Source organism: Carlito syrichta, unplaced genomic scaffold (genome assembly GCF_000164805.1).
Source record: "Carlito syrichta isolate Samal-C Ts95f unplaced genomic scaffold, Tarsius_syrichta-2.0.1 Scaffold107564, whole genome shotgun sequence".
NCBI classification, from domain to species: domain Eukaryota; kingdom Metazoa; phylum Chordata; class Mammalia; order Primates; family Tarsiidae; genus Carlito; species Carlito syrichta.
In genome coordinates this window covers 113817-128862 of record NW_007051660.1, presented here as the reverse complement: position 1 = coordinate 128862, position 15046 = coordinate 113817, and the positions used below count along the sequence as shown (strand labels likewise).

General features: G+C 38.9%; 1 protein-coding gene across 1 annotated transcript in view; it reads left to right on the top strand.

Annotated features, from left to right (window-relative positions):
* The window catches only part of GARS (glycyl-tRNA synthetase), a 48773-nt gene extending 36569 nt beyond the window's left edge, over nucleotides 1–12204 (top strand). The window contains exons 12-17 of the mRNA XM_008067606.2: nucleotides 351–496; nucleotides 4044–4129; nucleotides 5665–5774; nucleotides 8204–8297; nucleotides 8940–9130; nucleotides 11870–12204. Coding sequence (XP_008065797.2) covers nucleotides 351–496; nucleotides 4044–4129; nucleotides 5665–5774; nucleotides 8204–8297; nucleotides 8940–9130; nucleotides 11870–11995 — 753 coding nt within the window. The 3' untranslated portion in view covers nucleotides 11996–12204. The remainder of the gene's footprint in view (nucleotides 1–350; nucleotides 497–4043; nucleotides 4130–5664; nucleotides 5775–8203; nucleotides 8298–8939; nucleotides 9131–11869) is intronic.
* The last annotated feature ends 2842 nt before the right edge of the window (nucleotides 12205–15046 follow it).

The following is a 15046-nucleotide window of genomic DNA, read 5'->3' as shown; positions in this document are numbered from 1 at the left end:
TCTTAGACTTGTGACAGTAAATAAATCTTATTATGCAGGGCATTTTAGAGATACATAAATTGTTATCAGAAGTTTATGTTATGGATTGGATCACTGCTGGTTAGATAATACCCTTTTAATCTCATTGTAATGGAAAAAGTGTCCTTTGATGATGTTTACTTACTTTTGAATAAGATTTGTGAATGATTTTGTGGATAGGTGTTTATCTACACTTGAAATCAGCATAAGGAGGATCTGGTATACTAATAGAGAACTGGGACTGTTTTAAGTTGGTGATTGATTATTCTCAAGATCATTTTCTGAAATACCGAGGTAGTGCTGTATTTTTGGATTCCTTGACTACTTCATACAAAACAGTCAATGTTGTTCAGTTTGAACCCAATAAGGGAGCAATTGGTAAAGCATATAAGAAGGATGCAAAACTGGTGATGGAGTATCTTGCCATTTGTGATGAATGTTACATTACAGAAATGGAGACGCTACTGAATGAGAAAGGGTAAGATTTAAGATGTTTGCCTTTACACGGGCTCCAGTCAGATATGTCCTCTGCCAGGTTCTGAAAGTTAGAGTGAGATTAATTTCTTAAGATTTTTTATAGGTAAATAACTGTTTCTTGGCTACAGTGAAAGGACTGTCTTTGCTGTGATACTGACTTTATAGCCTGGAAATAGATTTGAAATGGACTATAAAGATCTTTTTTTCTAGGTGAAGAGACTTGTCCACCCGGGTTGAGAAAGGATTAGGAACTATATTTCCTATTTCTTAAGTCATTAATATTTGTTGAATGCTTGGTGTACTCTGTTTTAATCATGAATATAATAATAGAGAAAAGTCAAGGAATACAACAGAATCAAGCACTAAACTGTAAGTGCAAAACTTACAGTGTCTAACAATCATTAAAAAATTACCATACATATGAAGAAGCAGGAAAATGTGACTCAGAATGAGAAAAGTCAGTCAAAATAAACACCCAGAAATAGCAAACATGATAAATAAATACATAAGGATGTTAAATCAGTTATTACAAATATGCTTCATGTACTCAAGGATATAAAGGAAAACATGAACATATCAGCTGAGAAATGAAAATATACAAAAAGAACCAAATGGAACATCTAGAGGTAATATCTCAAGTGAATATTTCACTGGATGGAATTAACAGTAGATTAAACACTGCAGAAGAAAGATCATTGATCTTAAAGACATAGCAACAGAAGCTACGCAAAATGAAACACTGAAAAAAGAGACTGAGAAAAAAGATGTACAGTATGATAATATTAGGCAGTCTAATATGTGTAATTGGGTGTTACAGAGATTGTGTGGAAAAAAATAGGTGATGATGCAGTAGCTGAAAAATTTCCAAGTTTGATGGAAACTATAAATCTACAAATTTAAGCAACTTAACTCCAAGCAGGATAAACATAAAGAAAATCTCCTAGAGGAATTGTTAAAGGAAGTTCTTTGGTCGGAAGTTAGAAATTTTAGATTTCCTCAAAGAACTTAAGAGATCTAGAATGATAAATATGTGGGTGAACTATGTGTATCTCTTAATTGCTTTAAAAGATAACAGACCATTTTAGGCAAGCAACAATAATACACGATGGTATTTATAACACATGGAAATAAGGTGTATGCTGCCAGTAGCACAAAGGATGGGAACAAAGAACTGGGAATATACTGTTGTAAGGCCTACACATTGTATGTGAAGTAGTGTGACATTACTTAAAGATAGACTGAGGAGTTAAAAAGTACATGTAGTGAACTCTAGAGCAGTTACCTGGAGAAAAATACAAAAGCCTAAGGGGTATAACTAATAACCCAACAATGGAGATAAAATAATAAGAACACTCCGGCAGAAGACAGAAGAGGAAAAGGAACAAAGAACAGATGGGACAAAGAGAAAATAACCAGTGAGATGGAAATTTAAACTTGACAGTATCTATGGTTACATTAAGTATGAAGATTTATTTTAAACATTGGAATTAATAGCCAGTGATAGCCAGATTGGCTAAAAAAATTTAAGATCCAATTAAGTACTTTTTACAGGAGACATTTGAAATAAACAAATAGGTTTAAAACTAAAAGGATCCTTTGGGATGCTGAGGTAGGAGGAACCCTTGAGTCCAGGTGTTTGAGACTAGCCTGGGTAACACAGCGAGACCCCATCTCTACAAAAAACTTAAAAATTAACTGGGTGTGGTGGCATGCGCTTATAGTCCTAGTACTCAAGAGGCTGAGGTAGGATTATTGCTTGAGCCCAGGAGTTTGAGGCTGCAGTGAGCTATGATCATGTTCCTGCACTCCAGCCTGGGCAACAGAGTGAGACCCAGTAAAAAATAGTAAAAGGGTCAAAAAATTTTTGTCATACAAATATTAACCAAAAGTTGAAGTGGTTGTATTAATACCAGATGAAGTAAGTTTTATAAAAAGGAAAATTACCAGGGACAAAAAGGGACATTTCATAATGATAAAGGCGTCAGTTTATCAAGAATTACTCCTAAGTGTGTATGCAATTAAAAATACAACCTCAAACACTGTCTCCACTGAATTGCCATTTATAGAATATTCTAATAACTGGAATACACATTTTAAGAAGTGCACTTGAAACACCCGTCATACTGTATGGCCACAGAGAGACCACCTATGGCCTGCAAATCCTGAACTATTTCATATTTGGCCCTTTACAGAAAGTTTGCCATACCTTGTCATAGGCATCAGGCTAGGTGAAAAAGGCTTAGGGGAATGATTGTATGCTATTATCTGTGTGACTCTAGGAAAGGCAAATCTAGTTCATAGTGATAGAAAGCAGGTCAGTGGTTGACTAGAAGCATTGTAGGGAATAGACAGGAAAGGGGTACAAGGGAGCCTTTGGGGCCATGGTGGTTTCATGTATATATGCATTTGTCAGAAGAATACCGTAAGATGAACTCTTGCAAGTTAAAGATATAATTATCCATTTCAGTAAGAACATTTAAAAACACTTCTGGTCTTCCAGAATTAACAAATCCCACTGAATTGGACAGTTATATTACTAGTTAGATATTGGCATCCACAAACAACACAGTTTGCTTTATTAATTATCCTCAAATAATGGCTGTCTTCTTGCTAATTGCAGTTCTTTTATAGCTGTTACACTATACTTAGACTGCTCACAGAGAAGACACATATGACTCTGTATGTAATAGAACCTTGAATTGCATACAACTTCAGACAGAATAGAACAGTGGAAGAAATTCAAATGAGGGATGAGAGATTATCAGTGGTAGAAACGCAATATGCAGTTATAACATGTGCTAACTCTACAGGTTCAAAGACAACCACATGAGGGCTGTCTCTCCCAGCACTGAGCTACACTGAGCTGCACTGAGTTGCATGTAAAGCAAGAGAAATCCCAATCGATCTTCATAATGTGAGGAAGTACCTCACAAGCTGAAATACAGGCATTACATGAAGCTCTTTTATAAAGGTAGATCCTTGTAACCCAAAACTGAAATGGGTATGTCTCAGAACATGAACATACATGGGGGGACAATGATATTTTATATTGACATATTTCTTTTAAACTGATCTTCATTGACATAGATGTTAAATTGGAAAGAGTGTGGGAGTTTTAAAATTACTTCTATAAGATGGCAAGCTGGATCATGTTTACATTTGGGACAATAATGAGAACATTTGTCTTTCTACTAGCTGGCTATTTCTGAAAAAGTTGTTGTTATTCTAACCTGAATTTTTAAAAAGTTACTTTCAAAATATTTGACTTTTATCTCCAAACCAAAGGAATTTGTCATTAAGTCACTTGTGGAATTTTTTAAAACTAGTAGAAATTTCAGTGCTTCCCAGGGTACTCTTTGGTGCCATTGTTAGAAGACTTAATTGGGTGTTCTTTATGAAATACTTTAAATTTGACTTCAGCTATTATATCTGGAGAGTTGACCAAGTTGTATTATGCTTAAAATAAAAACAATTCAGCAATCTGTAAAAATCTTTTGAATTAAGGTACAGGGGTACATGTTTAACATAAAATGTGTCTTTTTTTGTAGGGAATTCAGTATTGAAACTGAAGGGAAAACATTTCAGTTAACAAAAGACATGGTCAATGTGAAGAGATTCCAGAAAACACTACATGGTAAATTTGTAAAAATAAGAAATAATCAGCAACAAAAAAGTCATTACTTCTTAAAGCTTTTTTTAAAAGAAAATTTTATAATACAACCATTTTACAGAACACTTGAAGGGGAAAAAATATCCTTAATGCCACAGCCACAAATGTTGTGAATTTGTTTAAGACATTCACTTGGTCCATTTTTACTATTTAAAATATGTCATAAACTGAAAAATAATTTATAATATTGCCATTGTATTTTCTGTGATCTAAGATGCATATGATTTTGATTAAAAACGTTTTTTTTCACTTTAAGTAAAATTCTCTGTTTCTTAAGCAAAAGAGGGAACTCACTACCCTTTTTGGCAGAATAACTTGTTAAAAAACCAGTTAGATCAGTGATGTTTCGTGCTTTTTAAAAAGCTAAGGAGATGATTATCTTTTTAGAATAAATTCTTTGACTTAGGCAGTGAGTATTTTCTAGTGTACGTGGAAGATGCTGTTGGTTGTTTGTGGACAAGTTGAAGTTTCTAGAAACAGTAGCTGTGGGTGTTTGAGAAGTTCCTGCCACTGGAGAGAACGGACCTACCTTTGCATTTAGTTTTGGCCTGACTTTTAGCCAAGCCTCTGTGAGCAGTGGTGGGAGTAAGAAGGGCTCCTTCTTCATGCTTTGGAGCTTTGTACTCAGTATCTTGGCAGCTGGCTCCGGATGTCATGGAAGGATGAGCAGATAAATACCTTGATTGTATTTCTAAAATATTACTCTTCATCACAGGCAAAAGAAACAACCTGTCTTTTCTGCAATGTATGTGAGGTTTTGGTTCTAATTATCTCATTTCCTATCAAACATACTCTCCAAAGTCAGTTACCTTACCTGGACAGTACTTAGCAGTGCTTCCTGTCCCAATAGTTATCAGTACATTTCCTATGTATATTGCAGGTGTTGTCTCACCCATGGGAAGAGCCAAGGGGCCCCTGTAAGATGTCTTTGATGGAGTGCTGGTACCTGAGCACTCTTCCCTAGGGGCCTCCTGACCCTAGAACCTTGAAGACACAATGCCAGTGTCTTAGCTCTGAATGGATTATCCTCAAGTTAACAAGCTAGAAAGTAAAACACAAATCATGTGATACATATGTGCATGTAGGAGTTGTTTTTGTTAAATTTTGCCAGCTGTAGTCGATTTTTAAGTCTAGCAAGCATTAAAAACTTTAGAGTTTTTATGCCTTCTGAATAGGTGAGGTAAATGACAGTGACAGAGTATAGGTGCTGTGTTTGCAGCTTACCACCTGGGGAAGGAATGTTCTGGGGGCTCCAGTTTCATTTTTACACTATTGTAGACAGAATTAGGTGAAATGTTTTTCACTCTGACTTCCTCTTCAGAGGTGTTTCCTATTAGCAAATAGTTTTTAGGTGTGTTCTGATTTTTTCCCCTGATGTACAGAGGTCAAAATCCATCCAGAAGAGAGATATGTTTTATGCTAAGAATTGTTTAAGAGAGAATCTGAAATGCATTATATGGTACTTGAGAGAATGTTACTGATTTCTATCTCTTTTGCAGTGGAAGAAGTTGTTCCGAATGTAATTGAACCCTCCTTTGGCCTAGGCAGGATTATGTATACAGTATTTGAACATACATTCCATGTAAGAGAAGGAGATGAGCAGAGAACGGTAAGTTGTGCTGAACTGTTTCCTGTTCTCTTCTAGTCAGAAAACACAAATTTACCAAAGTATATAATATGACTCTGGAATTAGTTAACTAGTTGGTATTTACTATAATATACTAGTGATGTTAACACTCATCTTTGCTTAACTGTTTATGAAAAAACCACTTTCATATGTTATCCTATTTGAGCTTTAAGATGTGTAGTTTATTCTAGAAGCCATTGTTTTATTTGCCTAGTGCTTTCTATTCTGAGACCAAATGTAGTACTTTGGAGAACAATCTGTATTGCAGCAGTGGAAGAATTGGTACTTTCTGGATATATTCTGTTTTCAGGAAATTGGGAAGGCTGAGATGGCTCATAGAATTTGGCCAAACCACCAAACTGTATCTATACTCTGACAAAGTATCAAGGAAAACCCTTTCGAACTGCGTAAAATTGTCTGGGATACTTTCTGGTAAAGCTGTCAATTCCTAGGTTCTGTTCAAAAGATGCTGATTCACTGGGTCTGAGACCCAGGAATCTATGTGTTTTATTTTGTTTCTTAAATAAGACCCCTCTGTGATTCCAGTGTAGGAGCTTGACAGATCTGCAAATGGGCAGTAGTATCTGGAGTTTAGCCTTTCATAGCATTTAAGCATTGCTGAAGATAGAAATTTATAAGAAGTCTTTGTCTATTCCCGCAAATTTTCTTTTGATTCTGTTGCTTCTGAGCCTTCTGCCCCTTGCTCCTTGCCTTCTACTTTATATTCTTATTCTACCTTCCTTCACCTTTCTCAACTCACCTCTGCCTGTAGACGATATACTCTTCTAGGCATAGATTTCTAGGAAAACCAATCAGAACAATGGCTAGCAGGAGAGGTTATATATATCCAGTTAATTGAAAGAACCAGTCTAATCTGCTGGACCATTCTAAAGTTTGAGTGGGCATAATATGGACATCAACCTTTGGTTCTTTCTAGGACATTTAACCTTGAAGAATGAACTGGTGAGTTCTTGGCGCCAGTATTTTAAAAGATCTTGACACATTATTGTAATATATGGCTAATAAAGTCAGTAATGTAACTCTGCCCTGAAGATGCGTTTTCATTGAACAGATGATAGGAACCCGGTTAGGCCACAGAAACACAAACATGAGGCTTGCTTCTTCCCAACATCTTTAATTGCATGTGTTCTTTTTAGATGTCAAGTTACTTCAAGTTTTTATGTTTATTTTTCTAATAAAACAGCTTAAAAATATTTTAGCTATTCCTTTGAATCTAGCAATATTAATATAACTAGAGCTTTAACAGAAATTTCATAAGGGCTAAACAAGAATCAATTAGTCACAGTGTTTTTTGAATTGCATGAATTCCTATCATGAAGAGAAATTTGATTAGACTGTGGGAAGCCAAAAATGTTTCTAAATTATTAGCACCTAGTTCCTCAATTCTTTGCTAGTAAATTTGGTACAAAAACATTACTAGCATGTAAAAAATCATTTTTCTGTAAAGGCAAGTCCCTACTACTTTCTCGGGTTGAATAGAATTATCACAGGATGGAGGAGAGGTATAGGATTCTGAACCTTCTGTGATGTAGGCAGCCATGTTGGTGGAAGAAAGGGATTACTTATAGGGGGATATTTATTGCATGACATTAATTAAGCTTTGGGTTGGAGGTTAAGCTGGAACCCGTATCATCCATTATTTCTATGGAGCATATTTATTCCATACATTTGCTTCAAGTGAACCTTTGTTCAAATATTTAAGAACTGCCTTCAGCTCCTCATTTCCAATCCAGAGTGGAAAGATTGGTATGCCTGAGTTACGTAGAAACCTTTTTCAGGAGCAGTTTTGGAAAGCTATACTTTTTAGCTGAAGTATACATACAGAACTTTTTTTGGTGCTATTTCTTTTGGACTTAAGTTTGTGAGCTAATTAAACAATTCCGTTTCACTTGGTCACTAATGTTCATAGGTTCTTCTCTTAAAGGACAGAATGGGATTTTGGTTTGGGGCGCTACTATGTGTTATTTGATGATTGCACATAAGGTTCTTCAGGGAGTCTGCAAAGGAAGAATGAAGGCTTTTATGTGAGAACATAAAATTACCATCTCATATCTATATTAGCTTTCAGATGCTTTCACATCATTTGGCTTTTAATAGATTCATAAAGTCAGTAGAGCAGGTGGTAGAGACCTGCTTTTTAGATGGAGAAGCCAAGATTCAGCAAGGAAATTCACAAGTTGTCCAAATTCAGAGTTGAAACTCGGTGCTTCTGCTTCTGGTTCTCCTGTTTCTCTTTTCTCATACTGCTTTTCACGTCATATTTTCTGGCATTTTGATAATGAAGTCATGCTTGAATGCCCACTGAATATTAATCTCTTTTGGCTTAGAATATTAATATTTAGATATTATAAATTAACATAATTGGAATTGTTTCTTTTTAAACTGTCTAGTTCTTCAGTTTCCCCGCGGTAGTCGCTCCATTCAAATGTTCCGTCCTTCCACTGAGCCAAAACCAGGAGTTCATGCCGTTTGTCAAGGAATTATGTAAGCAAATCCAATTGGGTAATCTCCATGGGAACACCATTAGGTAGATAAAATTTTAGGAAATGTATCATTTATTTCCATAAAAATATAGATTGGATAAAGAATAAATGATCTTATAAAGAATAAGTGTTTTTAGCCTGTGACCTTATTTCTGGGAGAGAGTATGCTTGCTCAGAGTGTTTTATCCTGGTGTTTGAATGAGTCAAAGTAGGACCCAAAAGTCAGATTGATTTCTTCTCATATTGACCTTGGGGTTCACATTGTGTACCCATCATAGTGGGTCTGCAGCCACAGAATCCATAGCTCTGGAAGGGATCCTAGTGGTTATCTGGTATGACCCATTTATTTCATAGTAGGGGATGGGAAGAGTCCATTGAGCTGCTCAGGGCCATACACACAGAGGTGGTGGAGCCAGGACCCAGTCATCTTCCCCTGCAGCCATAGCAGGTGGAAAGAGGCAGTCATGAGGCTTTGGGCTACAGCAAGGGACTTAGTAAACTTCTGGTATTTCTCTTTCTCCTGCAACCACAATTTGCTGCTCTCTTGGTCCCTTTTACAAATTTCTTGAGCTTTTAAGATGGCATTTAGATGACATTAGGACTTACTCAATTATTTTATTTTAAATTTCTTTATTTTGTGTAGCGGAAGCCCTGACCAGGAACGGTGTATCTCACAAAGTAGATGATTCTTCTGGGTCCATTGGAAGACGCTATGCCAGAACTGATGAGATTGGTGTGGCTTTCGGCATCACCATTGACTTTGATACAGTGAATAAGACCCCACACACTGCGACTCTGAGGGACCGAGACTCCATGCGGCAGATAAGAGCAGAGGTATCTGGCCTTCTCTTTGGCATTTTTAGTATTAGAAATGTGCACCCCTTCTTATTAATTTGAGTTGGATTTTGATGTATGTATGCTCTCTTTCCTTCTTTTTTTCTTTTTAACTCTTTGCACTCGGATGTCCCCTCTCAGGGGACATAAAGAGATTGCTAGTGATTATACAGAGCAAACTTATGCCAGCACAGATTTTTCAAAAATGTATGTTTCCTTGAAAATTTTCATTCAAATTGCATGAAAAAGCAAATAAAGCGATGGAATATATACTGAGATATACATTTTAAAAAATCAGCTGGCATTAGCAGAAAGAAAATGTGTGAAATGCTTTCACAGTGGTGCACAGACTGGACAATAAATTACATATTATTAATGTGGAAGGAATAAAACGAGACTGCATTGTCTCCTCAAATAGAAAAACACCAGGTGGAATACATCAAACAAATTACTATTGCACAACATGTATCAATGAATCTGCAGTGCATGTCAGTGACTGTTTCACATATTACCACACGTTATCAAAATATAAGATATAAAACGTTGATTCTTTTGTCATGAATAAGTTCCTCAATATCCAGAATTCCATTGTAAGCCAGCTATCATTACAATAAAATAATTGGTCCAGCGCTACACTATTTAATACGAAGTGATTCATTTTTCACTATTTTGTAAAAAAGTGCAGTCGAGTTGCTGATAGGTAGTCTGCAAGATGTCTCTGAGTACAAAGGGTTAATTTTAATGATAGGTGTGTATCAGACAGACCCCAGATTCCCAAGTCCCCATGGTTTTTTCTTTTCTTTTTTTTTTGAGTTGGAGTCTCACTCTGTCGCAAAGACTGGAGTGCAGTGGCCGCTCCCGGCCACCGCAGCCTCGCCTGCTGGGCTCCAGCGATCTTTTCTCCTCAGCCTTCCAAGTAGCTGGAACTACAGGCACCCGCTACCACACCCGGCTAGTTTTTTGATTTATTGTAGAGATGAGGTCTCGCCAAGTTGCCCAGGTGGGTCTTGAACCCGTGGGCTCAGGCAATCTGCTCACCTCGGCCTCCCAAAGCGCTAGGATTACGGGCTGAGCCACTGAGCCTGGCTCCCATGGTTTAATTATGAACATCTTTATTAGCACTTCTCTAACATTTTATAGCCATTTGAATTGCTTTGGGCTCATTTTTCAGCAGTCTGTTTTGTAGTTGTTTGTTTATTGGGCAAGAGAATGATCCCAAGAGGTTGTTGCCATAGTTTTATTGGCAGGCTTTTGGGGTCTTAAATATATTTTTCTTTATATTTCTATGGAAACATATACATGTGTATGCATGGACTTTTTTGTGTTTATTCAAAAGAGTGAATGCTATTTCAGTAGTTATACTGAATGGAAAGGCAATCATGGAGATAGGACAAACACAGAAGGGGAAGAATGGTTTGTAAGGGAAAGGAAAGAGTGACCACTGTGACAACTGTCTGCCTAATTAGTAACTTTGAGCAGGTATTTATGTAGAGTGCCTGTTACGTACTCAGCTTGATACAGATAATAAGAGGGAAAAACAGGAGTAAGGACTGCTTTTTTTCCAAAGGAGTTGATAGCCTAATTCAGAAGTCATGAATTTCTGACTTATCTTTTCATAGACCAGATCAGGCCACTCTGGACCTATATTCCCATCTGACTGTAGTTCTCAAAGTATGATCTCTGGGCCAGCAGCATCAGTATCACCTGGAAACTTGGAAGCAGGATCTCCACCCAGACCTACTAAATCACAAACTAGATTGGAGAGGGGGCAGGCAGACTGTTTTAACAAGACTTTTGCATGATTCTGATGTGCACTCAAGCTTGAGAACCACTGCTGTGTGGCAGCCAACTTTTGGTTATAGCTTAGGAACAGCTGGCCCTTTAGTTGAGGCTCCCCAGTTTCCCAGTCTCTCTTGATTCCCTTCATACATGTTACTTGACTAACACATGTAAGTTCAAGTAACATGGAAATTTAGAAATGTTAGGAAAGACTTTGTGGCATAATTGAGTTATCCAGAAGAACTGGTTGACACCATAGGCTGGAAGAAGAGCATGTACCCAGGCCTGGCATGACATTGCTTGGCTGTATTCTCAAATTGAGAAAATCTAGCCGGGTGCGGTGGCTCAAGCCTATAATCTCAGCACTTTGGGAGGCCGAGGTATTGCTTGAGCCTAGGAGTTGGAGACCAGCCTGGGCAACTTGGTGAAACCTTGTCTCTACAACAACAACAACAACAATAAATTAGCCTGGCATGGTAGTGCTCCTGTGGTTCCAGCTACTTGGAAACCTGAGGCAGAAGGATCGCCTGAGCTCAGCAGGTCAAGACTGCGATGGCCATAAGTGTGCCACTGCACTCCAACCTGGGTGACAGAGTGACACTCCGACTCAAGAAAAAAGTTAAAAAGCTGGGCATGGTAGCTCACGCCTATAATCCCAGCACTTTGGGAGGCAGAGGTGAGATGATTGTCTGAGCCCAGGAGTTCGAGACCAGGGCAACTTAGTGAGACCGCATCTCTACAATAAATAAAAAAATTAGCTGGTCATGGTGGCACATGCCTGTAGTTCCAACTACTTGGAAGGCTGAGCAGAAGGATCACCTGAGCCTAGCAAGTCAAGGCTGTGGTGACCATGAGCGTGCCACTGCACTCCAGCCTGGGCATCAGAGTGAGACTCCAACTCAAAAAAAAGAAAATCTAAACAAGCTTGTTGATATTTGGCTTCTCTTTCCTTGTCTCCAGGTCTCTGAACTGCCTGGTGTAGTCCGAGATCTGTCCAATGGCAGCATCACGTGGGCCAATGTGGAGACCAGGTATCCTCTCTTTGAAGGGCAAGAGACCGGTAAAAAAGAGACAATTGAGGAGTGAGGACAATTTTTGACCATGTACGCTAATAAAAAAGAGACAATTGAGGAGTGAGGCAACTTTTGACCATGTACGCTAATAAAAAAGTAACTCTTATCATGTCCACTTTACAAAAGAAAGCAGCATTGTGATTGTTCCCAGGGACTGTATTTTATCCTCAGTGGCTGCCTGATTTTACCCTCACAATTAAAGTTGAAGGAATTCTGAAAAAACTTGGAATCCATTTCCTCGTGTTCTCACACTTTCAGCAAAGCTGTTTCTCCCACCTTTGAGTAGACACTCTGTGGCTTAGTGTTAAACAAAATTTTTTAAAAATTGACAGATTGATTGCAGTATAATTTATGTACCATAAAAATAGCCTGTTTTAAGTATACAGTTCAGTGATACTTAGCATACTTACAGAATTGTGCAACCACCACTGCCATCAACTGTAGAGTGTTTCCTTCACTCCAGAGTGAAGGAAACACTTAGGCTCATTTACCTTCCTCCTCACTCCAACCTCAGTGCCAAGCAACCACTCCTCTACTTTCTGTCCATAGATTTGCCTTTTCTGTTCTTTCTCTCTTTCTGAGAAAGTGATGCATTGTGCTAAGGAGAAATCCGTCTCTAGGCAGGTGGAACAGCTTCTGGGAAAGGCTGAGGTGAGGATGGGTGGCAGCAGCGGTGGAGCGGGAGGAGGCAGCATGCTGGTGTGGGGGTGTAGGGCTGCTAACTCCACTGTTAGGAACTCATTGGAAGGGAAAGGTAGACTAAATACATAGTGGGACTCAGGATCTGAGGGACTGGCACCACAGCTCCCTTCACTTTTCGTTGACAAGTACATTTGTCTTGAGGTAGAGGCTGGGTATTAAGTCTGCAAGCCCTGCCTTTCTCTGTTCCTCCCCCTAGGTAGCAATGCATGATTTCTCCTGAGAGAACACCCACTCTGAAGTAAGTCTCTAAAGTGATTGGGGATCTGAGTGAGGGTGACAGACCAGTAGCAGAGCTCTCTGGTAGTGTTTGTACCATTCTTGCTTGATCTTAAGCACAAGCAGGTGAAGAGCTGCTTTCTAAATGCAAAGGCTCTTTACACACGAGACTTTGTGTGTACACACACACACACACACACACACACACACACACACACACACATTCATACTCACACACTCTGCTTCTGTTCAGGCCCCATGTCTGTATAAAGCCTGGGCCTTTCTGACTTGGCGCTCTTTGAGACCTTTTCTGTTATTTGTGTCTGTATGTATCAAACTGTGGGCTAAACAAGAGCTAGGTAATAGCATTGTTTCTCAGAGAAGTCACTCCTAATCATACTTTCACCAGAAACAGTAAAGGAGGAGGGTCAGATTCTAACTGATTTCTATGGAATGTACGTGAGAACATAGTAGTTAGGCTTTAAAACATAGGTTGGAGTTGAGGACATTTCATCAAATATATATTGTTATAGCTAGAGAAGGGGGTCTGTGCCGGCTTCTGCAGGAACCCAGCCCCTTAATATAGCTGAACAGCTCATAATAGCAAATAGTGACTATGTATGGGTATCAGGAAAGGTGTCTATCAGATAAATGTGGAGATGATCTTACTGTTTTCATGAGATGACACTAGAGATGTCAGATGCCCCAAGTTCTTTGTGACAAGAACTTGCAAAACGCTTTTCTTCAATAAGTCACTTGAAATAGATTCATTCTAGACCTTCATGTACCGCTCCCTTAACCAGTATAATCTTAGGGTAATGGAAGTGACTGTCTTAGTCAGTACAGTCTATTCCTGAGAGGGCTGGATGCCCAAGAGGTAAATCCAAATTATTTCTGAATATAGCTGCTTTAAATGAATCTCCTTTTGCAAGGGAAGACTGTTATCTCTAGCCCCTGTCCTGGGCTGGGCTGGAGAGGCTTTCAGAGCATTGCTTATATTACAGAGCCTTGCACCGACATCTTTACTAATAGTCTGTATTTTAAGGCAGATATTTTGGGCATTTGAAATTTGGTTGAAGATTAAGTAAGTAAGTGGATGAATAATTTTGCTGCACCTCAAAATTCACCTCTTGTTGCCTATCCAATAATTCTTAGTTATTGGCCTGCCTCTGAGCTGTAATTGTGTTAAGACCATGAGCATGGCATTAATGTCTTCTCTGGAAATTGGAATATGATTTGGGAGCATCACCAGGGATTGCCTGAGAGGAGCTGACTGCAGAGCGTCATCGCTGGTCTGGTGCTGGTACCGCACATTCCTCTCAGCTAGATGGGTTCTCTTCTTGCCTGTTAAAGGACACGTGTTTTAAACCTGTTCCCTCAGCAAATGATGTTGGAAAAGAATGTGAACTTGTAAGACTTTGTATTTAGTGAGACAATTAGAGAAGTAGATGTGGGGCTGTGAAAGTGAGCAGGGGAATTTCCGTTTCCCCAGGCAATCCTATGGAGCCACATTCTTGCTGGATGGGGTTTAAGAGTGGAGAGGTGCTGTGAGCCCTGGGCTAGACCATGAGCTGGCTTCTCGGCCTGCCTCTTCAGTATCCAGCTGGGGTTGCTGCTCTAGTCCCCTCGCCTCCATCCCATGCGACAGCCTGAACCTGAAGCTCCCTGGAGTATTAGGAGCTTGAGGCCGGGAGGGGAGAGCCTTTCTCTCTTTGGGAGTCAGAGTGCTCTCCCCTCCTTGTTTTATATGCAATACTTAGCATATATAGGAGCCTGTGTAGGATTTTGCCAGCCTGTGCCTGCATTTGTTAGGCCTTAAAACTCAGTCACCAACAATTAGCACAAAAGCAGTTATGCTAACTAAAACAATTTAGGCAAATTAAAACCTTTTTTGGCTCATCAAAACTCGCTGTTCTGCATTAGAGTGTGAATTAATTGACAGTAAGATTAAGTATAATGAAATTGTGGGGAAAAAAAAGCCCACTGACAAGCTTTAAAAAGTCTTTATTGACATTTTAAAAAACCTGAGCCCAGACTTAACATTTTTTTGGGAAAAGAAACCAGAAGCAAGCTTGCAAACTGGTCCACTCTATTTGGCCTGCTCTTCCCTTAACGACTCGATGTGTCTCAGCCCCTCCTCCCCCAC